We start from the raw sequence: 24625 nt of genomic DNA, 5'->3' as shown, positions 1-24625 counted from the left end.
ATGGGTCTGGGGCTCACTCCGTCTGGGTCCCTGAGAGAAAAATGGGCTATATAACTAGCATGCTGACTGAATAGGGTTCCAAAGACTGAATAGGTTGGGGCTCAAGGTTCCTTGGTCCAGGAGAGAGGAGGGGCTGGAAAATCAAGACCCTTGCGCCCCCAAGCTAGAAGGGACTGGGGACTGGGAAATCTAGGCCCCGAAGAGGAAGGCTCTAAGGAATGAGAATCCCTGGGTGCCAGAGACGAGCTAAGATAGGCCTCAAGGTTCGTTAGGGAGGAGGAAACAGGACGAGAATGTTCTGAGTCGCCAAAAGAGAGGGGTCCCATGATGAGGACCTCTGATTCCCTGAGGAAGGAGGGGCTGACGTATCAGGATTCTTGGCTTCGTATGGAGGTGGGACCTGAGAGAGGGAGCATCTCCCTCCCTCTCCGCGCCCCCTTATCTCCCCAGCCGAGAGTATATTTAGCCTCAGGCTCAGCTTTTATCCCAGTGTCCCCAGAGGAGCCAGAGGAGATTAGAGGCTAACGGACCCCAGCCCCCCCAAGGTCATCCCGGATACTCGTCCAGTGCCCTTACATCATGGCGGAGGAGTGAGTGTGGTCTCGGTGGCATGGACGCTTGGGTCCCTGGAGGGGCGGGTATCAAGACCAAGGTCTCTGTGTGGGAATAAATTTGTACTGATTTGTCCTAGAACTGAGGGGGAGGGAGGAGGCAAGGGTGGATGCCCACCACCAGTGCAGTAACACCACCTCCCTTCTCTCTGCAGGAGCAGCGACACGGTAAGAGAAGGGAGAGAAGGGAAGGGGGCCTCGGAGCTGGGGAACAGGGACTCCTGGATCCCTGAAGAGGGAGCAGGATGGGACGAGGACACCGGGGTCCTCGAGGATGTGGGGTGGAGGCTTGGAGGCCTGGGCTTCCCCTGGGCGGAGGGTGGGGCCCTGAGGTTTCTAGAAGAGACCACTCTTTGGGTGTAGGGCCTCGGAGCCCAGCTAACCCGGGTCTCCTTCAGTTCCCGGCTGAGTTGCCACCTGCACCCACCCCAGCGGCACCCCCAGTTCGACGCCGCTCTTCTGTCAATTACCGAGCCTATGCCACCGAGCCCCATGCCAAGGTGAGAATCCGGGACCTGAGTGCGGGGATGAGCTTTGGTGGTGGTGGTGGTCGGGGGGATGACCTAGGCCCTTCGGGGGCCCCTTGAAGTCCGCCCTCCCCGGGCCAGTGCTGTCGGGGCAATGGAACACCGCCGCTGGGTTTCTGGCCCCTACCCCAGAACGCTAGCCTCACCCTGTAGGCTTATGGCCCCGCCCCCAGAGCAATAGCCCCACCCTTTGGGTTTCTGGCCCGGTCCCTAATTCTAACTGCATCCCGGGGATTCTGTTTTTCCCTCTTCCCTCCCCACCCCTGAATTCCAGCCCCCCAAATTTCGGTTCCTCTCCTTCCACATTCTGACCCCAGTATTTCCCTCCCGCAGAAAAAGTCCAAGATCTCGGCTTCTCGGAAGCTGCAGCTGAAGGTGAGGAACTGGGCCTGAGAGGGAGCGGTCCGTCAGTCACTCAAGCAACGCGTGGGAAGTGCCCTGAGCGGGAGAGCTGGGCCAGGGCAGTGGCTTCACTCGCCTCCAGCCTGGCTCTCCTTCCTTCCCAGACCCTGATGCTGCAGATCGCCAAGCAGGAGTTGGAGCGTGAGGGGGACGATCGGAGTGGGGAGAAGGGCCGCGTGCTCGGGGAGCGCTGTGCTCCTGTGCAGTTGGCCGGCCTCGGGGTGGCCGAGCTGCAGGTATTAGGACACGCGGGGCTCCTAGCTCCCCTCCTCGCCTCTGTTAGGGACCCAGGAGTCCTGTCCCCCAAAACCTTCCTTAGAGATCCTGGTGTCCATCTCAATCCTATCCCCCCCTCCCAGGGTGCCTGGCATTAGGCCTCCAGTAGATACACTGTAGGGAAACAGGCATCCTTCCCTCTTCCCTCAGGAGCTGTGTCGGGAGCTTCATGCCAGAGTGGACAAGGTGGATGAAGAGAGATATGATTTGGAGGCAAAAGTTACAAAGAATGTCACTGAGGTAGGGAACAAAGGGGGCAGGCTGATCACCTGTGAGCACCTGGCCTGGGGTCAGGGGCTGGAGACTCAGCCAAAAGAGGGCACCTAGAGGACTTGGGGTCCATGTCCCTGGGGTTACAGAGGAAGGCAAGAGACCCACCTCTCTTAGTGAGACCAACCCCTGCTCCTTAGTCACTCAGAACCAGGAATCTGTTTGATGTCCTAGAGGGTCAAAGTGAAAGGCATGCTTAAAGATCCCTCTTTCTGAGTCCCAGTGAGGGAAGTGACCTGCCCATGGAGACTGGAGACCAGACGTATCCAGATCTCTAGCCTACTAGCCCTGGTTTCTTTCTAGCCCCCCAACTCCATACCAAGCAAAGCCAATCCCCTGAAGAAGGACTTCTAGGGGTCAACCTGGGAACCTTCCTCCTGCCTTCTCATCACCAGCCTCCACAGGGGAGAAGACCTAAGAGTGAGGGGCCCCTGAGCCTTGCATCTCCTGCTGGGCACAGAACACCCCTGAAGGGAGGTAGCAAGGGGCATGAGCAGGGCCAGGAATATGCCATTTCCTGCTCCAGCTCAGTTTCCCAACAAAGAGAAGCAACCCTCCCCTCTGTTCCAGGCTTCCCATCTCTTGCTGTGCCTATCCTTCGAGGGTGAAGTGGTGCTCTCCATTTAGTGATGGCCATTCTCACACCTGGTCATGCCCTTCACATCCCAGTGACTCTCAGCTCCTGAGATCATGACCCAAATCTTCTCCCTGCCCCCAACCTGATTTCCCCATGCCTATCTCCCCACCCCAATGTTCCAACCTAATCCCACCTGGCCCTTCCACTGTGCCCTCTGGGAGGCATGTTCCATAGGCAACAACCCTCACTTCATCTTGAATCTATTTCTCTCCCACTCCATCCATCTGCTCTTATTGCAACTTGGCTTCCCCTGAAGACACAGCCTCCTTGGCAGTCATTCATTCTCCTAGGCTCACTGGTCGGGGTTCCCCATTGCTGCTTCCAGGTTCTTCCCCTTCCTCCATCACTCAGTAACCTTTCCTCCTCTGAGGTTCATGATATTCACATCTCTCACCTAATCAAAATCCTGGTAGCCGTTGTCTCCCTTTCTTAATGCGTTTGGTACCTGACAACATTTTTCTTCTCCCCAACTCCTGCCCTCATCCTAGGGGATGTAAACATACATCAAACACCCTGACCACTCAGTTCCCTCAACCTACTCACTTCCCAGAAGCTATTCTGCCACCCCACCTCAGCCAGGCACAAACATATGCCTCCACAGTCAAGATTCCAGAAATCCCCTTATCTGACCATAATCTATTGGGTTTTCACCTCTTCCTCTGCCTCCCTTTATATAACTCTGCTCTTCCTCCTCCCTGTGACCTCCACCCCTTGACCCCTAGGTCTTCTCCCAGGCCATCTTCCCTCCCCAGGCCCTCTATCTCTTCTCCCCATTTTAATTCCTTGGTGAGCCAATTCAACACTGTCCTCTTCTCTTAACTGTTAGTCCCCTTATCATTTTGCTATTGTGCCCAAGATTCAATCTTGGATCACTCCCACCATTCACTCCTACATACCCTGCTGATGAGGGTGGAGAGAATCATGTAACTCTTCTGACTAGACCCCCTACAAACTTGACTGGGCCCTCCCTGCTGCCAGGCAATCCTACCATACCTCCCTTATTAACTTACTCTTCCTTTCTGCACAACAGCTCTTCAAAATCTTCTCATCCCTCCTCAAACCTCCCATGGCTCCCCTTGCTCCTGCTCTCTCATCTGAGACCCTGCCTATTTTACTGAAAAAAATGGTGGCCATTCACCATGAGCTCCCTCTTCTCCCCTCTTCCCCATCTCCTATCACTCAGGTGCCTTCTGCCCCTCTCTCCTCCTTCCCCTGCCTCACATGAAGAGCTGGCCTTACTCCTGATCAAGGCTGACCCCTCTACCTATTCAGGTGATCCCATTCCATCCCATCTCCCCCACAAGACTGACCTCTCTGTCATCCCTTTCTTTCACTTATCTTAACTCTCCCTCTCTCCTGGCTCATTCCCTACTGCCTACAAACATGCCCATGTCTCCCCCTACTGCATAAACCCTCATTTGATCTTTCCATCCCTGCTAAGTATGGTCCTGTATCTCTTCAGCCCTTTGTAGCTAACTTCCTAGAGTCTCTGGGCATTCTGCAACCCCTCTTAGTTCTACTGCCCTCCTTCTGTTCGTTCTTTCCTACATTTCCTGCATATGGTTTGCTTTGTATATTTTTGTTTGCCTGTTGTCCTTACCATTAGATTTGTGAGCTCCTCAGAGGCAGAGACTGTGTTTTGCTCTTTTTATATCCCTAGTGCCTATCCCAGTGCTTGGTACATAGTAGCTGCTTAATAAATGTTTATCAATTAGCTGACTAATACTGAGAATGAGATTGAATTCCCATGAGTGGTGGGAAGGGTCAGTCAGTCAGTCAACAAACATTTATTAAGACCATGTTAGTTACCAGGCACAGGAGATACAAGGAAGGACAAAAGATGGTTTCTGCCCTCCAGGAGGTCACAAGAAGCAAACAGTGATGGATGGACAAGGTCTGGGCGGTACAAATGGTACGCAGTGTCAGAGCCCAGGTTCTGAGATAAAGGAGGACCAGGAAAGGCTTCCTAGAGAAGGCAGGACTTTGGGTGGGACCTGAAGGAATGGAAGGCAGAGGTGAGGAGAAGGCTCCAGGCCTGGGGAGAGTCAGGGAAAATGTGTGGGTGTGGAAAATGGGCACACCTTGGGAGATGGGCATACGACCCAGGGTGAGGAATCCCTGACTGCTCCTCAGATTGCTGATCTGACCCAAAAGATCTTTGACCTGAGAGGGAAGTTCAAGCGTCCAGCCCTGCGGAGGGTGCGCATTTCAGCAGATGCCATGATGCAAGCCTTACTGGGGGCTCGAGCCAAGGAGTCCCTGGATCTCAGAGCTCACCTCAAGCAGGTGAAGAAGGATGACACGGAGAAGGTGAGACTGGCTAAGTCCTCAGTGCTGGGATGTTCCCTCCCTCACTCAGACATCAAGCATTCAATACCCATCTACGTACTACAGATCAGGGGCTGTGCTAAGAGTCCAGGACACCAAAACAGAATCTCTGATCTCTGGGGCTTTGCCAGGAGCCAGGAGCCTCCACATGTAGCCATGTAGCTGAGTCCCGAGGGGAAGAAGGGAAGGAACCAGCCAGCTCAAAGGCAGGGAGCTGGGAGCCGGGGGCTGGGGACCTTCCACTGGGAAGAAACTGAGGTTCTTGGAAGTGAGCCCTAGGCAAAGGAGAATGGACAGATGAAACAAGGCAGGCAGGGTGTGTGGGGAAGAAGGAAGTGATCAAGGGTTTCAGGATGTGGGTGATGAAGGGCCTGGGAAGTATTCTGACTGTGGCCTCCTCCATGCAGGAAAGCCGAGAAGTGGGAGACTGGAGAAAGAACATTGACGCCCTGAGTGGTATGGAGGGACGGAAGAAGAAATTTGAAGGCTGAGGGGGTCAAACATTTGTGCCCCCCCCAACCAACCTGGGCCTATGCCCAGCCTTGAATAAAGCTTTCTGAGTTAGGGTGACTGAGTGTTTGTTTGGGGAAGCCATCCTGGGACCCTCCCTGCCAAGATAGAATCCCTGGGTGAAGTGCTGGATGACCCCAGGCAGGTCAGAGCCCTCTCTGAGCCACAGCAACCTCACCTGCAAAACAAAGCTCCTCATAACTCTCATAGTCTGGATTTTATTGGTCTTAACTTGTGACCTTGGTCAAGTCCATCCCTTTCCAGTCTCTAAGCCTCAGTTTGCCTATCTGTAAAGGACTGGACTGTACACAGGGATTTCTGGTGATTTTTTCCAGCTGTGCGGTTTTGCTACTCCTATTCCTGTGAGACCTCCCCAGTCTGGAGCAATTTCCCTATCTAAGGGAGGGGTCAAATGTCTCAATCAATCAAACAATAAGCAGTGAGGCCCTGCTATGGGCCAGACTCTGAGCTAGGTAACAGAACACAAACCCAAGGTGTCTGGCCATCAGTCCCCTCAATGAGATTACCTAGGAGGACCTCTAAGTAAATATAAGACATCAGTAAATAAACACCTGATGATAGGGTGGGCAGGTCAGGACAGACTGAACAGAGCTAGGAGATTCCAAGAAGTAATAGTGAAGAGGGAGGGCATTCCAGGCAAAGGCTGGGAGGTGGGAAAGTCTGTGGGTGGGAGATGAGTATGAAGGCTAACCTGTATAGAGCCTAGAGTTCAGGAGGAGGAGTGACAACCTGGGATCAAACTATGAATGCAGTAAAGTCCACACGTGACCACAGGAGCCATTGAAACTTCTCAAGTGAAGGGCACACTGCACTCTTTCGGTCTACACGGCAGCTACTTAGGCAGGAGTGACCTTGGAAGGCTCTGTGATTCTGGTGTCTTGGGGCAAAGGCAGAGCCCCTGAAGTCAGAGAAGGGCCTGGGTTCCAGTCCCAGCTTTGCCTCTTCCTTCCTGGGGAGCCTTTGGCATGTGCTACATGTGGTAGCCAGTAATCTGTAAGGGCCTTTTCAGCTCTGTCAGTCAACAGTTTTATTTAGGCCCCATCAAAGCCATGATGAACTCAGTTACTGAGGAGATCAGGGATTCCAGGGACCTGGCCAGGCCAGCCCAGAGCCAGATAGATCAGGGTCATGGGGGGCATGGCTTTGGGCTAAGGACTGTCCTGGATTTGATCTGCCTGCCTCCCTCATGCCAGGACACCCTCCTCACCCCACCCACACACCTGTCATCTCCATTTAGGACCTGATGTCACTAAAGGGAAATTTTGATGGGAGACAAAGCAGAGGGAGAGGGGAGGAGGAGACAATGACAGAAACAAACAAAAATGCCAGAGACAGTGAGAGAAATGGAGACACAGAGATACACAGGAGAAGGTGGAGACAATAAAAAACCAGAGAGAGAGGGAGAGAGAGGAAAAAAGGGTAAATTCATGGTCTGTGATTGAAGGATATAGGTTGAAAGAACTAGGAATGTTTAGCCTGGGGAGGAAAAGACTGGGGTGCCAGGGGAGAAAGAGCTTCCTTCACTTCTTTGAATGGCTATCTTGGGGAGTGGGCAGAACTAGGCACAGAACTAGACTTGCATTAGGCTTGATGTCAGGAAAAAGTCAATTGCAATGATCCAAGGTGAAATGGGTTTCCTCCTTGGCTTCAAGTAGAGACTGACAATGAATTGTTGAGTTTAAAGGAGATGAGTGGTCATTTGTCAGGTATGTGTGTTGGCCATGGAAGGCTCATTCAAAGTCTGTAAGACAAGGAATTTAGAGACCACAGAAAAGAGAAGGAAACAGACTGAAAGAAAGGAGATGGAGAGGAAGAGAGACATAGAGGCAGAAGGAGAGAGAGAAACAGATGGTGGGAGAGAGGATAGAAAATGATGGAGCAGCCAAGAAACGTTTTTAAGCACTTACTTTGTACTAGACCTGGTGCTTTATCAATGGGGATAAAAAGGGCAAAACATGGTGTCTTCTCCCAGGAGCTCACAGTCTCATGGATGAGACCACAGGCAAACTAGTAGCAACATACAAGTGATATCCAGTATCAGTGGAGGGTAACCTTGGAGCTGGAGGGGGGAGGCACCAGCAGCTGGGGAGGAGCCATGAAGGCTTCCTGCACAAGGTAGGATTGGAGTGGACTCTTGAAGGAAGCCAGGGAGACTAGGAGGTGGAGATGAGGAGAGACAGCATTCCAGGCATGGGGCACAACTGGGGCAAAGGCATGGACTTGGGGAATCAAATGTCCTATCCAAGGAATAATAGGAAGGTGTTTCTTTGGATCATATAGTTTGTGGAGGGGAGTAAAATGTAAGAAGATTGGAAAAGTGTGTGTGTGTGTGTGTGTGTGTGTGTGGTGTGTGGGGGAGAGAGAGACAAAGGCTGTGATTGGCTTTAACAGTCAAGCAGGATTATCTTATATTTGAGCCTGAAGGTAATAGGGTGCCACTGGAGGAGAAAGGAGACAGAGACAGAGACAGAGAGTGAGAGAGTGAGAGAGAGAGAGAGAGAGAGAGAGAGTCAAATCTGCATTTTAGAAAATTTACTTTGTTAGCTGAGGAGAGGATGGATTGGAGTGGGGAAAGACAAGACCAGGAAATGGTCCTGTGGGGTTGTGTGACTGGAAAAAAGGAAACCAAGAAAGGAGAGAATGAGAGAGAGAGAGGAAGGAGAGAAAGAAGGAAGAAAAGAAGAAACTGGGATCTATAGAGACACAAAGAGACTGAGAAACCTAAAGAAAGAAATATAAAGGAAAAAAGGAAATGAGTTTGAAAAGAATAGAAGAGGGGCAAATCCTCCTCTCCCCCTCCTCCCCATCACGTGTCAGGATTGGAAAGACACACAGCAAAAAGACAGACAAGAGAGGTCCAGGCAGAAGACAGACAGGAGAGACAGAAATGGAGCAAGGGTGACACCCAAGTTGAAAGGAGGAGGAGCCCACAATTGGCCCTGCCTCAGAGACCCCGGAATATCTTTGGAGGCTCTCCCCCCTCCCTCAGGCTGGGGCTATAAAGCACTTGCTTCTCTGTCCCTGACTCACAGCAATTGTTCCAGCCTCAATCAAACCCTTGTGGTTTACTGAAGCCTCAGCACCAGTCCCAGGTAATGAAGCCCACTCCCCCCCAATTTCTGACCCCCTTCCCCAAGCCAGCCCCTGGGAGATCTATGCAGATAGAAAGAAAGGGAGACCCAGAGAGGGAGACACACAAAGGTTGGGAAAGACAGAGACATTGCAGCAGGGCAAATATCTGCTCAATAAAAGGGAAAGGTCTTAATAATTAGAGCTGTCCCAAAGTGAAAAGGATTGTCTGGGACGAGTGAGCTCCTTTTGGTGGATGATCTTCAGGCTGAATAATCCATTGTTAGTAATATCCCAGATGGTTCTTTATTCTTGTTTAGGCATAGGTTGGAGTAACTGATCTCTGAGGTCTTTTCCAATTTTGAGATTCTGTGGGTGGGAGACAGAATAGAGAAAGGCAGAGAGAGATAAGGAGAGAGTGGGGGGAGGAACTTGAATAAGAGAGACAGATACAGAGACGGACAGACTGACAGACAGAGTCAGAGAGACGGAGATAGAAAGAAACAGAGAGAGGCAGATAGGCAAGCACAGTGAAAGAGACAGAGATAGACAGCCATAGACAGATGCAGACAGCCATAAACAGTGACAGATACAGACGTAAACAGTGAGAGACAGGTAATCAGATGAGACACAATTTACAGTAAGGGTTGGGATTTGTGTATGTATTGAAAGGAAATCTATTGACCTTCCCATTTCAAGAGTAATGGGTGAGGGCAAAGGGATGGAGTGGAGGGAAAAGACTGGTTGCCAGGAACCTTCTTTTCCAGTACTATTGACTTGACTATGACCTTGGAAAATTCCATTCCTTCTCCAGGAATCAGTTTCTCTATCTGTAAAACCTGAGTAGGGAAGCCAAAATTCACTCAGCTCCTAAGATTTTGAGACTGGGGTGGGTTGGTGGTTTTTCTGACAGCATAGGCTTAAGGTCAGGGGTTTGGTGAGGGGAGGCAAGGGCAGTTCTGAGTCAGGGCCTGTGGGCAGCTCTATCCTTTTTGGGACATATCTCTGGCCTTGGCCCTGGCCCGAGACCCCCAGAAATAGCTTCTGACAGGCTAGGAGGGAACTGGGGGTGGCTATTGTCTGTCCCAAGAATGCCCAGAGATAATCTCCCCGATCAGGTTCCTTCCCATCCCCCAGTGCCCTGAGACCAAAAGACAGGTGGTGGGGATGGTGGGGGAGGGGCCCTAATGCTGCCACCCCCACCCCACTCCATCAGTTCAGTGGCCCCAGAGATCCCCAGCTCCCATCCCTCAGGGACACAAACATTCTGGTCCTTCTATCTTCTCTCTCCTTACTCTCTCCAGGTTACTCCAACAATGTCGGACACAGAGGAGCAGGAGTATGAGGAGTAAGTGTGTGTGGCGGGGCAGCTGGTAGAGAGTAAGAGGATGGGGAAAGCGTCTCCCTTGATGTCTGCATCTAATTTGTTCCTCTCTTTTGTCCCAATCTGCAGGGAACAGCAGGAAGGTGAGTCTTTGGGGTCTGGAGGGGAGGGCAGATCAGAATCCCTGGGTCTTGAGGGTGTGCCCACTGGGGCTTGGACACCTGGGTCCAAGGATCTGCTATTTTCCTGAACTCAAGAATAGCAATGAAGGCACCCGAGGTGCCCAGAGGACTTAAGATCAGGGTAGAGGGTCTTAAGACCCGAGAGAAGGAGGCCCGTTAACTCTTTCAGCACCATGACGCTGTCCCCTCCCTCCCCCACAACACTTTTTCTTTTTCTCTATCCTGTCTGCCCCCTGCCCTCAGAAGAGGCTGAGGCCGCCGAGGAGGAGGAGGAAGGTAAGCCCAAAGGGGCGGGGAAGAGGGATGCTTGGGTGTCTGAATGAGGGGTGATGGCTGTAACTTGGATTCTTATTGCTGGGTGAACCCCAAAGGCCGAAAGGCTCTTGGAGATCCTTGAGTCCCAAGGATGCCCAGTTTACAGCTGGGGGTTGGGTGGTGGCAGCAAGGATTCCTCAGCCCAGAGAAGGCCAAGGGGCTGCCAAGGTCACACAGTGGGTGGGACTTCTACCCCTGGCACCGAATTCTCCCCGTTAACAGCCTCTCCTCTCTCTCCTTCCCCTTGCACCGCTGGCGGGGCCATTCCCCTCCCCCAATTCCTCGCTTCTCCCTCTCCCCCTACCCCAGCCCCTGAGGAGTCGGAGCCGGTCGCAGAGCGAGGTATGGTGGTCGCTTCGCTTCCGTCTCCGGGAACCGGGGCGGGGGGAATATCCCATCCAGACCGCGGCCCCTTTAAGCGCCCCTTAGGCGCGCATTAAACAATAACCATGTCCCCCCCCTTAAAGGGGCCGCACCCACTCCTCTTTTTCCCACACCTGTCCTCTTCTTCCCTCGATATACATTCAAAGGTTTGGGGTCGGGTGGGAGGGGACTTGGGTCCCTCAGAAAGCTAGAGGCTGGGAGATCCTGGATGCCTGAAGTGCTGAGGATGGGTGGAGACTGGGAGACTCGCTGAGGGAGTGGGAGAAGGAGTCGCTGGGGTCTAGGACCAATGAGTTCTTGAGGAATGGGTTGCTGAGTGACAGGATATCTGGGTCTCCCAGCCAGAAGGGACTGGGAGACAGGAAACATGGTTCTCTGAGGGGTGGGGAACCCCCCCCCCAACAAGTTGTGAATGTATATGGTCGCTGTGTGATCCCAGCTCTGCACCCCCCTCCCCTTTTACCCTCCTCCCTGAGGGCAAGAGGAATCGGTACCCAGAAACCTGGAACCTTCCCAATCCTTCTGGGGCTTAAGATCAAAGCAGGCATTAGTCTCTCCACCAGTTTCCCCTCTCTAATTATCTTTCTCTGTCTTCAACTCCCTCCTTACAGAAGAGGAGCGACCCAAACCCAGGTGAGCGAATTTCCTAAGGGTGAATGGCAGAATGCTTGAGCAGAGAGACTCCCCAAACCATGAAAATGATCAAGGATGGAAAGGAAGGATCTTTGTGATTAATTCTCTCCCATTTCATGGATGGGGGAGGTGGGGCTTAGAAAGAGAAAGTCTTTTGTCCAAGGTCACACAGAGAATCTTGACCGAAAGGAAACAGGAAGCGTGCTTAGGAAATGCTTGGTTAATTCTTGCATTGTAGATAGAGGGAAAATGAGGCCCAGAAAAGAATAGGGGACTTGACCAAGCTTGCATAGTGAACCCCCATTTCGTCTTTCCCCAAGCCATCTCCAAGGAGCTTCCAAGTGGCCCCCAGGGGCTTCACTGTCCCAAAGACACCAGAGGTGGACAGATTCTTGAAGATACAGCTGTGTCTCTTAGCTGCCCAAGATTTGGGGGAAGAGTGGAGAAAGGAATAAAAGGGATCTTAGCCCTAATTTTGAGGCCTCCTCCAACCCCTACTCTGTTCCTCTCCCCCATCCCAGCAGGCCTGTGGTGCCTCCACTGATCCCGCCAAAGATCCCTGAGGGAGAGAGAGTTGATTTCGATGTGAGTGAAGGGAGGGGATGCATGGCACTAGGGGCCTTCAGTGTGACAGTCTGGAGCAGCTGGCTTTAAGTTTTTGACATCCACTCTAAGTCTGAGCTTCTTGCCTGCTCCTGGGGTGCTAGGAGGGATCTCAAGCAGATGCTGGTCAGCACCAGCCCTTTCAACCAGTAGGTCTGCTCCTTGAAGCCCTAAGCCTCAAAGTGGGAGATCCTGGCACTGAGCCTGGTCTCCCAGGAGCCACTCTGAGACTGCACATTCAAAACTTCCAAGTGGCTGCTGGGTTGGAATGGTGGGAAGCCTGCTATAATGACCTGGGAAACAAGGCCCAAATGCCACCCCTAGGACATCCACCGAAAACGCATGGAGAAGGACCTGCTGGAGCTGCAGACACTCATTGATGTACACTTTGAGCAGAGGAAGAAGGAGGAGGAGGAGCTCGTGGGGCTGAAGGAACGAATTGTGAGCATACCCCCCCCATGGGGACAGTCACTAGCCTCATGGACCAGGAAGGGACTTGCCCAAACTCCATGCCCTGAGGACCTCTGAGCACATGGCCCCAGGCCCAGGTCTCTGATTGGAGAGATCGCTGGGTCATAAATGTAGAGCTTGTAGCTCCTGGGACCTCAGAGACCATGGAATCTGCCGAGGTCCAGAGAGGTCCAGGGACTTTTGGGCAGAGGTCAAGGTCATTCTGGAAGCTGGGACTTCTAGAGAGCATTGAATGCATTCCTTATTTTAGAGGCTCCTAGGTGGCTTAGATATTGGCTCTGTAATGCTGGATAAGTCTGCCTCAGTTTTCTCATCTGTAAAATGGGGATAATAATAGCACCTCTCTCCCAGGATTATTTTGTCAGGAACCAATGAGATAATAATTGTAAAGTGCTTTGCAAACCTTAAAGTACTGTAGAAATATTGTTTTATCATTACTGTTATTATTAGGAGGGGGGAATTGAGATCCCAAGAGACAGAGGAAGGGATGTCCCTAAGATCATAGGAATCTGGGCCAGAACTAGAAATCAGGGCTCTTGATTTCCTATCCATTCTCCTAGTCTTACTTCCTGACTCTCCCAGGAGTTAGGGGATGCCATGGGGAAGTGGGGGTGCTGGGGAGGACCACTGGGGGGCAATCCTCTCATCTCACTCCGCCCTTCCTCCAGGAACGTCGAAGAGCAGAGAGAGCCGAACAGCAGCGGGTCCGGACTGAGAAGGAGAGAGAACGCCAAGCCAAGCTGGCGGTGGGGTTCCCCCTCCCCCAGCCCTCCCCACTACCGAGCCCCTCTGGAGTCTCTTGTTTTCTGCCGTGTGTGCCCTTGGGCCCTGGTCCTTCCCTGAGCCCAGAACTAGGCTCTCTAAGGGACATTCCTTAAACTCTGACTTTGCCCAGGGGAAAAGAGGTTATTTAAGCAGTCTGCTATCCAGGCTAAGCTTACAGGTTCAAGCCTGGAGTGAGTGAGCCTCTCTGGATCTTAGTTCCTTCATGAATGAATGAGCCAAAAAGTGATCACTCTGCGCCAAGCCCTGTGCTAAGCTCTGAGGATACTAATACAAAACCTCAACAGTGCCTATCCCCAGGAGTTTAATAGGGGAGACAGCCCCAGGAGGAGGGGCAGCCCCAACTGGGACCCCAGACCCCAGCTGGGTGTAGTCATGGAGAGTCTGTGAAAAATCTCGGGAATTCCCAAGACAGCTCCCTTTCCCCCATCCCAATCAGTCCCCTGGAATTGGTGCGATCTCTTTTTGCACCTCCCCCCAGGAGGAGAAGATGAGGAAGGAGGAGGAAGAGGCCAAGAAACGGGCTGAAGACGATGCCAAAAAAAAGAAAGTCCTGTCCAATATGGGGGCCCACTTTGGGGGCTACCTGGTCAAGGTGAGGCTGGCTGGGCCTCTGGGGAGGCCGGGGCTGGGGGCTGGGGATCGGGATGCAGGGATCCTCAGTTATCCTCCCTCCCCAACAGGCTGAGCAGAAGCGTGGGAAACGCCAGACAGGGAGGGAGATGAAACAGAGGATTCTGTCTGAGCGGAAGAAACCCCTGAATATCGACCACATGGGAGAGGACCAGCTCAGGTGGGGGTAGAAGTAGAAGGAGGAGAGGAGGGAAGGAGGGGGAGGGACAGAAGAGAGGCAGAGACAGAGATAAACACGCACACACACAGAGCTTCTGAGACCCAGAGACAGCGATGAGGAGGGAGAGACAGAGACAAAGGGAAAGGGAGGCAGAAACATGGAGAAAATTATGATAGAAGAGTCAGAGAGGAGACAGAAAAGGAAATTGCGGGGCAAGGAGAGACTGAGACTAGTCAAGCGACCGGCGTCTACTCTGTGCCAGGCACTGAGGAGGAAAGAAATAGAAAGAATGAAACACTCCTCTTCGAAAGGAGCTGACACTAATAGACCAGAGGGGGTATGCTAGGCACGTAAAGAATAAACGCAGAGGACTCCTGTACGCCACCAGGGGGCTCCCGAGGCTCGTCAGTTACACCCCCGCTACGCTGGTACATTACGCGACCTTTCCGAGCCTCCGCCTTCAGCTGTCAAATAGAGACCCCGGGAGCGCAACGTTCCCAGGATGGCTAGGAGCCTGGGGCGGTGCGGGCCGGAGGAGGGCTGTGAACGCCAAGTGTAGTTTCTCTTTCTTCCTGGAGGCCATAGGGGGCCACTAAGTGGGGCTGGCATGGGCACCTCTTCGCTTTAAGAGAATCACTTTGCCAGGAGAGGCAGAAACATAGGGAAGCAGAACTGGAGAGACGGGCAGAGACTCTGGGGAAGAGCGGATTTATGCAGAGTCAGGCCAAGACAGAAAAAGGAGAGACCCCGAGAGACAGATCAGGGGCCAGAGGGTGGGGAGGTTAGCGATCCTTACAGGCATCTCACCAGAACTAGGGGCGCACTGTGCCTGGGGCTCCGGGGCTGGGGGTGGAGGGACCCTGCAGGGTTGGGTTGGGAGTATGTTTGCGAGTGGATAGGGGTCCGTGGGGTCCATTTTCCTCGGCCTTCCTCATGCAGGGAGAAGGCCCGTGAGCTGTCCGACTGGATTCACCAGCTGGAGTCGGAGAAGTTTGACCTCACAGAGAAACTTAGGCAGCAGAAATATGAGGTGAGGACTAGCTAAACCTGAGTGAGGTGGGTTAGGGTGGTCATCATTCATTCCTCTGAACCCACCTCTCTGTCCTTCTCCATCCCCAGATCAATGTTCTCTACAACCGAATCAGCCATGCCCAGAAGTTGTAAGTGGGCCTCAGACCCTCCCTCTCTGCTGTTCTGGTCCACAAACCCCCACACCCCCTTCTTCCAATACCTGAGCCATCCCCCCACATCCTATTGTTCTCTCTCCTCTGTCTCTGCCTCCCTCTCTTGAGGGTCCCTTTTGCTCCAGTTTCTATTCTGAGTCTCTAGCTCTCTCTCTCTCTCTTTCTCTCTGTCTTTCCTTCTTTCCTTCTCTCCTCTTCCTCATCCAGTGAGCTTCATTTCAGTTGTGATCAGGATCCTGGAACTTACTATTAAAGGGATGGTGAATGGACATCTAGAAAAGGAGGCTGTGCTATTAGAGAATCCAGCATGGCTGGTCATGCCAGACTAACCTCATTTCCTTTTTTGATAGGACTACAAGCCTGGCACATCAGGGGAATGCTGTAGAGAGCCATTCCTGTGGAAAAGATGGGGAGATGTAGGCTAGAAAGTAGTGACTTCAGAAGTGGTTGAGGGGTCAGATTCAAAGAACAGTCATTAATGTCTCTGTGTCATCTTTGAAAGAAGTCTCCCATGGGATGCCCCAGGGATCTGAGCTTACTTTGCCTTGTGTAGATAACCTCTCCCCCAGTCACTGGGATAAAGGCCTAGATGGCATCTTTCTTGAATCTGCAGATAAGGCTGGCAAGGCTGGTAAAGCTGCCATTTTGGATGACAGAATCCAGAAGATCTCAGAATAATGGGAAGAAATCACTTATACTTTGATTCATGGTGGTGATGTCATAGATGCCAAGTTGAAAGGCACCTCAGAGGCCATTGAATTTAAAGTCATTATTTTACACATGAGGAACAGCTCTCCAAGGAGGGAAGTTACTTGCTTAAGGTCACACAGATAGCCTCCAGAGGAGTCTAGCTGAAGGCATGAACAGAGGATGGTTGTACACACTGACAAGCAGCTGAGTGGCCAACCTAGAGGGCTGATCCTCCAGTGCATCCATATTGGGTCAACTTCTGGGCCATCTCCAGTCCTCCTGATCTATATCTGGCTCCAGAGGAGAAAGTGAGGCTGATGATCTTGCACAGCCCTCCCTCGCTTAAATTCAATTCATTTGGAAGTCATGGCATCACCTTCCTGATGTCATGGTCCTCTTTGAGAATGAAACACAAACCTTTGTTTTTTTCAATTCTGGACCTTGCTTATTCAATTACTAAGATGAGGAGGCTGGCTGGACTCTGTAACCACCTCTGGAGCTCTTGGGCTTTTTGGCTATGAGCCACAGAATCCTCCAATGTCCAATGAGCTGGAGGTGACAGATCCCCAGAGGATGGGGTGAGGTGGGCCGCAGCACCATGCTGATGGAGGCTTGAGCATCAGACTTGGTGTGAAGGATGACCCCAGAGAGACATAGCTCTGGGAGAAGGAAGTGGTCTGGTCATGGAGAGTAGTAAGGTCTGGGACCCAAAGGCCCCTGGGAGCGGGGCAGAGAGCAGGCTTGAAATGAATCACCTAAGATGAGAAGGCATGCACCATTGAAAGCCCATAAGATCACTCATTCTCTGTAGAATCCAAGTCAGTGTTTTATGCTTAGGGTGAAAAAAATCAAAACCCTTGGCAAATACATGTTTGAGAAGGTAAAGAAGTCATTGATCTAAGAAAAATCTGGTGGTGTTAGTGGACTACAAGCTCAGTATGAAGCAACAGTGTAGTGGGGAGGCCAAAACAAGGAAATTTAATTGAAATGCATTAAGAGATATATGTTTCAGAACCAGGGAATGACCTAGAATCATGGCTCTGGGAGAAGAGAATGGCCTGGCCACAGAGGGGTGCAAAGGCCCTAGGGTCAGGCCATTCTTGGATGGGCCTGGTAAGTTCTGGGCACTGCAGGTTAGCATTGACATGGGTTGGGGGACAGCTGGCAGGACAGCTGGAGGAATCAGGGACATTTAGGCCAGAGAGACAAGATGGCATGCAGGGGTATGATTTGGTGGCTGTTTTCTCATGTGGGAAGGGCGTGACCCTGTGCTTTTTGGACCCATGGGGCAAAACCAGGGCTTAGAGGAAGTAGAGGAGAGGTTCGAGTCATTTTGGATGTTGGGAAGAGCTTTTTAGTGATAGGAATAGTCCCGGTATAGAACAGGTTGCTTACTCTGAGAAGTAGTGGGTTTCTCCTCCTTGGGATCTACTAGCAGAGGGAAGACAGCCACTTGTCAAGGGTGTTGGGGGATGGGTGTCTCACTCAGGCATGGATGAACTAGCTGACTCTGAAGTCCCTGCCAGCTCAGAGAGGCTGTGGACAAGTGGAATTTTGGCATCTCAACCATCTCATTTGTGTTTTTTTCTAGCTCTCTCTGTCTCTGTCTCTCTCTGTCTCTCTCTCTCTCTCTGTGTCTCTTTCTGTCTCTCTCTGTGTCTCTGTCTCCGTGTGTCTGTCTCTGTCTCTCTCACTCTGTCTCTCTCTGTCTCTCTGTGTCTCTCACTGTCTCTCTCCCTTCCTCTTTTCTCACCTCCCCTCTCCTGCCACCTCTCTCTCCCCCACCTTTCTGTGTCTGTCTGTCTCTATCTCAGGCTGGATCTATCAGTCCCCCTCAGCACCTGTCTCCCTTGGTGTCTCTGCCTTATGCTTAGTACCCCCATCTGTTTCCCCCTGGGTTTCTCTCTTTCTTTGGCTCCATGTTACTCCACACTTCAATATTCCCTTTCCCCTCCTTCCTTTTCTTCCTCTCTACCCCATCCTACATGCCAATCTAGATCCTTGACTCCTCTTATTCATAAATAGGATCCAAATACCACCAAATCCATTGACCATGATATGATGATAACTAAGTAAAAATAGACCCCAAAGGAATGTACCACATTCTACACAGTGACAGCTCATATTGATTCAATTAACCCCACAAATATCAACCAGCTGAACTTGAGCACTCATGAACCACTGCTCTGGGGGTTGTGAAGCTGGTCTTGCAGAAGGTGGGAGGTGGGTTCCTGGGACCCCATCTATTCATGGGTCTAACTTCCATCCATTTCCCTGAGCAGCAGGAAGGGGGCCGGCAAGGGTCGTGTTGGTGGACGCTGGAAGTGAGCCTTCCATCCAAGGAGGAATCCATCCAAGAGGATCACAGTGGCCCCTCCCATCTTGCCCAGTTGGTTGTGGCCCCTGAAATGCCCCCAATCCTGTTGCCCTGCAAGTACCCCCTCCCCTCACCCACACCTTCAGCTTCTTACCTGAAATTCTGGAATAAACACACTCTTGAGAAGTCAACTAAGTCCTGGTCTTTGGTTCTTCTGGATTTTCCACCATTATTCTTGGGCTTAGGGGCAGGGTGCTCTTGGCTGATTGGCCTTGTCCAGTTCTGTCCTCAAGACTAGGAAGTGGGTGACTTAGAGCTTTTCCTGTAGTGGAATGAACAGTGGTTTTGGAGTTGGAAAGCCTGAGTTACTGCCTTCAGAGAGCTTATATTCAAATGGGAATGACAACATGTATATACAGAAAAAGTGTGTATATAAATGTAGTCTGGCACTGGTGGGGGGGCACGGGGGTGGGGACACTTAGCTCCATCCATTATGGGCTCCAGTTTGTGGCTCACGCAGTCACTGGGCCTAGTATGTTGGCCTCTCAAGAAGTTAGGTTGCTGTCTTTCCCATTATCTCGACCAACAAACTAAGAAGCCAGTTAATAAGCATTTATTAAGTACCTACTATGTGCCAAGTACTGTACTAAGCACCAGCTTATTTTTGGCTTTATAGGCCCCTAACCCAGACCCCCAGAAAAAACCACTTATAATTAAGTTTTGGCTCATATCTAGGGGTTCCCCAAAAAGGAGCAGAAAAGCATGCAATGTATAATATAGATGGGACAGCTATTTTTTTCCCTCTATACAAAAGAAATGCACAAATACAAAAGACTCAAGCTCACACTGACAAAGGATCAGGAGCTAATGAGTAACTTACATCACCCTGGAGTTGGACCAGCCAGTCCAGAGCTTGGGTTTACCCTCCCTTCACAGCAGTCTTCTTGGAAAGGGTATGGTTACAGAAGACATTTCTTGTTGCCAGTAAGCTCTCCCTGAGGGAGGCAGGACCTCCCATCCAGGGGAACTCACTAGGCTGAAGATGATCATCTCAGAATTGCTGGTCCATCAACTCCCTATTCTCGGGAACAGACACCTCAGCAGAACAGACAGCCATGGGCCTGAGGGCCAGGCCCAGGCTGGCTAAGGCAACACTTGTGTGCATACCATGTGTGAGCAGCTGCTGGGGAGAGGGGAGAGATAAGTGAAGGGCCTTTCTCCTTTTAAAATCCACTCAGTGGATGACTCTTCCTGCTCAGTGCTCAGTAAGGAGACTGCTTCACCATGTCCTTCAATCTCGGCCAGAGCCCAGGGTTCTGAAAATTAGGGGACCTCAGCTCAACTTCAGGGGATGGCCCCTGCTAGGTACCAACTATACGCCAAAAGAATGCTGGATCATTTTGGGCAGGAGTCTACTGAATGCAGTGGTGGTTATGGGGGGCGGCGCTTTAGTGAGGAAAGAAAGGCAGTTGGTGATGCAGTAGATGGCAAACTGGACCTGGAGACAGGAAGACCTGAGTTCAAATCTGACCTCAGACTAGCTGTGTGACCCTGAAGAAGTCACTTCACTTCTGCCTGCCTCAGTTTCTTCATCTGGAGTATTATGGGGATAAAATGAGACAATATTCTTAAAGCACTTTATAGTCAAACCTTAAAGCACTAGACAAAGGTGATAATGATGAGGGCCATGGGTGATAGATTGACCAACTCCATCCAGGAAGAGGGTATGTGGTCAGCTCAAGGCAACTGATGAGGTTTGGAGTAGGGAGTGAAGCTGAGGGAGGGGGTAAGGGAGAGAGAGAGAATGAAAGAGAGAGAAAAAGAGAGAAAGAAGGGAAGAGAGAGAGTGAGACAGAAGAGAAAGAGAGAGAGGAAGGAGAGAGAGAAAGAAGAGAGAAGAAAGAGAGAGGGAAGAGAGAGAGGAGAGGGGGGAAAGAGACAGGAGAGAGAGAGGAGAGGTAAGGAGAGAGAAAGGAGAGAGAGAGAGTGAGAGAGGAGAAAGAGAGGAGAGAGGGGGAGAGAAAGAGAAGAGAGAAGGAGAAAGAGAAGGAAAGCAAGAGAGAGAAGGAAAGAGAGGGAATGAGAGAGAGTAGAAAGAGAATGAGGGGAAGGAGAGAGAGAGAAGGAGAGAGAGAACGGAAACAGAGGAGAGAAAGAGACAGAGAGACAGAGAGAGAAGAGAGGGGAGAGAGTAGAGAGAAGGAAGGAGAGAGATTGATAAAGAGAAGGAGAGAGGAGAGAGAAGAGAGAGAGGAGAGAGAGGAAAGGAGAAAGAGGAGAGAGAAGGAAGAGAAGAAAGAGAGGGAAGGAGATAGAGAAGAGGAGAGAGAGAGGAGAGAGAGAGATATGAAGGAAAACATTTCAGGCAGGAGGGAAGGATCAGTACATAGGCACTGAAACAGGGTGTGTAGAGCAGAATTATGTATGAAAAGACTAGAAAGATAAAAAGGGCCAGGTTGTGAAGGACTCCAAATGCCAAATAGAAGAATTTATATATCTGAACCTAGTGGTGGAGCCACTGGCATTTATTGAGTAGAGGAGTGGTGTGGGAAATCACTTTAGTAGTTTGTGGGGGCTGAATTGGATTGGGGAGAGGAGAGGCAGGGAGAGCTTTCCAACCCCTCCCCCACTCCCAGCAGATACTTCAATAATACCAGGGTAGGGGCAGTGTCAGAGGAGAGAAGGGGGAATATTCTAGAGATGCTGCCAAGGTGAAATCAATAAGCCTTGGTACCATATTGGATATGGGAGGTAGCAGAGAGAGAAAAATCCAGGATGACTCCTAGGTTTTGAGCCTGAAGGACTGCGAGGATAATAGTGCCATCTACAGTAATAGGGAAGATGGGAAGTGAGGATTCAGGGAGAAACTTAATGAGTTCTGTTTTGGACATTTGAGTTTAAGTTATCTCCTGGACATCTAGTTGGAGATATCTGAAAGGCAGTTAGAGATGGAAAGTTGGAGGTCAGCAGAGTTTGGGGAAGGATAGGTAGATCTGAGAATCATTAGCATAAACATGGTAATTAAATCCATGACAGTTGATGAGATTACCAAGCAAAGTAGTATAGAACTGGGTTTCTTAAACTTTTCCACCCTTGAATCCTTTTGGACCAAGAGATTTTTACTCAACCCCAGATTTATATAAAGTATAGAAATCAAACATTTACTGATAATAAATCATAAATTCATTTGAAAACAATTCTTCGGTATACATACAATTTTACCGTTTACTAAAGATGAAAGCAAATTCACAAACTAATGAGATGGATGTGTTTGTTTATTTTTACATAAAGAATTAAATCGCAGAGGAATATTTGATACTGCAGGACATAGAGCATCTTCATTGGTTTTCAGAGTTCCTTGATATTTGATTTTCTAATCGTCAATGCTGAAAGTGATGGCTTCACATAAATACGTAGCAGAAAATGGCAGAAGTATGTTTAGGGCCATTTCAGAAATTGCTGGCAATTCTGTCCTAACCCCATGCCAAAATTCAGAGTTTTTTCAGGGTGGGGGAGACTGGGGCATATTTGAAGGCACTAAAGAATAAGCTAAAGCTGAAGATAAGTGAGGAATTGGGGATGACCAGGGGCAGTCTGTTGGAGAAGATGGAATGGATGGGATCACTTCAGCCTGTAGAGGGAGAAAGGCTACCTCTTCATGTGAGACAGGGTTGAAGGAGAAGAGAGGGGCAGAAAGCACCTGAGTGATAGAAGATGGGGAAGAGGGGAGAAGAGGAAATTCACTGCAAAAGGCCTAATTTTTTTCTGTAAAAATATGAGATAAGGCTTTCAGCTGAGAACATGGGAGAAGAGGGAGCCATGGGAGGTTGGAGGAGGGATGAGAAGGTTTGGAAGAGCTGCTGTGTAGAGTGGAATAGTGAGCACATAAGGGAAGTATAACAGCATTGCCTTGCAGCAGTGAGGGTCAAATAGAGGTTGTGGAACATAAAGTTGTAGTGGACCCAGTTGGAATGGCTTCATTATCTTCTTCTCCTTCATTCAGCAGCATATGTGTAGGAGTGAAGAAAGTGAATGACTGAGGCTTGGTTGGGCACAATCAGCCAAATGATAAGAGGATCAGTGATTCAAGAGAAAGGGAGAGTATAGAGTTGAATTGGTTCACTAGGGGAGAAGAGAAGAATGGGTCTAGCACAGATAGGGTGATTTCTGAATTTTTGAATGTGGAGGTGGTGCATTTGTGGGTAATGACAAGATCAAAGATACCTTTGCCATGTGGCTGAGATGGGGTGGAGGAGGGGAGCAGGTTAAGAAACTGAGTGGGTAGTTTCTGACTGAGTCAACATGTCTGTTGAAGTGCCTTAGTACAAAAGCGCCTGGAGATCTGACAACAACAGCTGCTGGGCTTTTGATTGGGTGGTGGAAATGAATTGCAAGAACCTTAAAGGATGAGATTTTACTCTATGATTTTACTAGAAGTGGCAATGGGGAACAAGGAATATCCTAACTCCCTCACCTTGACCGATGACCCAAGGACAATGAGAGAAGGGACAAATACTGAAAAGGGGGGTGAGGGAGGCTGTGTCCTCAGAGGAAAATCAGGTTTCAGTAAGAGCTAATAGATGGAAGGAGTGGGAGAGGAGAAGTTTTAAGATGAAATATGTTGTTTATGGTATGGGCATTCCAGAGAGCACAGTGGAAGACCGAGTGGAATTTGGGATGGGAGGGTTGAGGGGGGTGGCAATAATCAGGTGGTGAGGGCTGGAGAATGGATGATGATCTACTGGGACTTGAAAAAGTGTGAGAATACTCATTGATTGGAAGTTACCACTCCCCTTTCCAAAGGAGGCTGAAGATGAGACCAGTCCAAGTGAAGTATGAGATGGGAGGCACCTGGTCGGATGGTCCCACTGGAAGACTATGGTAACAGTCTGTGTGAGAGACAATGAGGGCCTGAACTAATCTCCAGCATCAACTGTAAAACTCTGTTTGGAATTCAGAGTCCTTTACAACCTGGTCCCTTCCAACCTTCCTGGTCTTCTTATACTTACACATGTACTTCACAAGCCAGCAACACCAGCCTTCTTGCTGTTCCTTGCACAGGTTTCCTTCAAGACGTTCAGGTTTCCTTTTCCTTTTTTTTTTTTAAATGAATAAGGCAGTTTTTTAATCGGTCCAGTAGGGTTTATCCTAATATTTCTTGTGGGTAAGCTGCCACCTGTCTGGCAAATCTGTGGAGGTCTCTGCTTCTGAGGGGGTACTTTCTGTCTCCACCCTGGGACTTCTCCACCATCTTGAGGTCCTCCAGGGCTGGCAGGACCTTTTTGGCAATGCCTTTGCTTAAGTGGCTGGGTATGAGTCCATTGTGCCAGTGCCCACCACAGGTCCTGGCCATGGATCCCATGCCTTCCCTGCCTCCCAAGTACAGGTGGTGGATTGTGAAAGCAGTGCCTGTATACCACCTGCAGGGTGCCAACTTCTTACCAACTTGGATAATGTAACTGTATCTGCCCATCGGGGGGCTGCCTCTGCTGATTCCTGTCCTTCGCTGCTGGTGACTCCAGGCATGGGGCAGGCTCCTCGCGGGCTCACGCCTCTGCCTCTGTCCAGCGCCTTCTCTTCGCCAGTCATCTCCTCTCTATAGCACATTTGTACCCAGTGCCTGGGCTGTGGCACATAATGGGCGCTTAATGAAATGGAGAGTAGGGAGAGCCTTGGCACCACCCTGCATGGGGGGAGAGTGAGGAGTGCAGGATGAGATGGGGGGTTGGGCGGGTGGGGTGCCCTTTACAGGGATGAGAACTGGGCTGAAAACCTGAGCAGGTCGAAGAAAGGGCAAGTGGAGACTACAGGAGGCCAGAGGTCAGAGAGAGGTCAGCGCTGCCCCCCCCCCGCCCCATGCCCGGGGCCTCCGTTTCCTCCTGCTCTTTCAGCTCCGGAGCCGGGTACTCCCTCGGGAGCCTCGGGTGCCCCCTCCCCAGGTCCCGGGGCGTCCATGCGAACAGGCTGCGGAGGAGCACTGAGCCAACATCCCCGCCCACAGACCGCTCAGACTCCGTTTCCCAGCGTGCCCCGGGACGCGCAGACATCATAGAAAGCGGGCCCCGCCCACCCCTGCCAGGCTCTGCCCGCTTCTCGAGCCTGGGACGGCGCTTCCCGCAGTGCCCCGGGGCCGAGGCGCCGAACGCGCATGCGCAAGATAACAGTTCCCGAGTTCCCTGGGGCAGACGGGGTCGGCGCGGTGGGACTACACTTCCCGGCGTGCCTGGGGCCCGAGGCGCGCAGAGCGCGGGCGCGGACTACGGCTCCCGGCGGGGCCCGCGGCGGGCGGGGCTCG

The 24625-nt window shown here is 51.1% G+C and overlaps 2 protein-coding genes across 5 annotated transcripts; both read left to right on the top strand.

Annotated features, from left to right (window-relative positions):
* The first annotated feature begins 40 nt into the window (after positions 1-40).
* Positions 41-5616, top strand: TNNI3 (troponin I3, cardiac type). Of its 2 annotated transcripts, none has more exons than XM_072607616.1 (8): positions 41-590; positions 767-779; positions 1010-1111; positions 1472-1513; positions 1645-1776; positions 1967-2056; positions 4857-5033; positions 5459-5616. In XM_072607616.1, exons 1-8 carry the CDS (start codon positions 580-582, stop codon positions 5540-5542), a joined length of 651 nt encoding a protein of 216 aa, XP_072463717.1. In that variant the 5' UTR covers positions 41-579; the 3' UTR covers positions 5543-5616. The 2 variants fall into 2 exon arrangements, with proteins under 2 accessions (XP_072463717.1, XP_072463716.1); XM_072607615.1 differs by lacking the exon at positions 41-590 and adding an exon at positions 596-652 and having other exon boundaries at positions 975-1111.
* Positions 5617-8240: 2624 nt separating this feature from the next.
* TNNT1 (troponin T1, slow skeletal type) lies at positions 8241-18521 on the top strand. 3 transcript variants are annotated; one of them, XM_072607611.1, is made up of 14 exons: positions 8241-8674; positions 9956-9999; positions 10105-10118; positions 10401-10433; positions 10782-10814; positions 11468-11489; positions 12014-12074; positions 12417-12533; positions 13232-13309; positions 13828-13941; positions 14030-14139; positions 15079-15169; positions 15259-15299; positions 18296-18521. In XM_072607611.1, exons 2-14 carry the CDS (start codon positions 9968-9970, stop codon positions 18339-18341), a joined length of 792 nt encoding a protein of 263 aa, XP_072463712.1. In that variant the 5' UTR covers positions 8241-8674; positions 9956-9967; the 3' UTR covers positions 18342-18521. The 3 variants fall into 3 exon arrangements, with proteins under 3 accessions (XP_072463712.1, XP_072463711.1, XP_072463713.1); XM_072607610.1 differs by having other exon boundaries at positions 8249-8674; positions 12011-12074; XM_072607612.1 differs by lacking the exon at positions 10782-10814 and having other exon boundaries at positions 8256-8674; positions 12011-12074.
* The last annotated feature ends 6104 nt before the right edge of the window (positions 18522-24625 follow it).

This window comes from Notamacropus eugenii, chromosome 5 (genome assembly GCF_028372415.1).
Source record: "Notamacropus eugenii isolate mMacEug1 chromosome 5, mMacEug1.pri_v2, whole genome shotgun sequence".
Classification (NCBI taxonomy): Eukaryota; Metazoa; Chordata; class Mammalia; order Diprotodontia; family Macropodidae; genus Notamacropus; species Notamacropus eugenii.
This window is presented reverse-complemented; position numbering and strand designations above follow the sequence as displayed.

What these genes read in the sequence shown, in the direction of transcription:
- TNNI3 (XM_072607615.1), top strand. Translation starts at nt 611, where the DNA reads ATGGACGCTTGGGTCCCTGGAGGGGCGGGTATCAAGACCAAG. An exon ending in CTCGGAAGCTGCAGCTGAAG is followed by an intron (nt 1,514 to 1,644) that starts GTGAGGAACTGG and finishes CTTCCTTCCCAG; the next exon opens with ACCCTGATGCTGCAGATCGC. An exon ending in AGAAGGATGACACGGAGAAG is followed by an intron (nt 5,034 to 5,458) that starts GTGAGACTGGCT and finishes TCCTCCATGCAG; the next exon opens with GAAAGCCGAGAAGTGGGAGA.
- TNNT1 (XM_072607610.1), top strand. Translation starts at nt 9,968, where the DNA reads ATGTCGGACACAGAGGAGCAGGAGTATGAGGA. An exon ending in CGCCGAGGAGGAGGAGGAAG is followed by an intron (nt 10,434 to 10,781) that starts GTAAGCCCAAAG and finishes CCCCTACCCCAG; the next exon opens with CCCCTGAGGAGTCGGAGCCG. An exon ending in GGAGCCGGTCGCAGAGCGAG is followed by an intron (nt 10,815 to 11,467) that starts GTATGGTGGTCG and finishes CCCTCCTTACAG; the next exon opens with AAGAGGAGCGACCCAAACCC.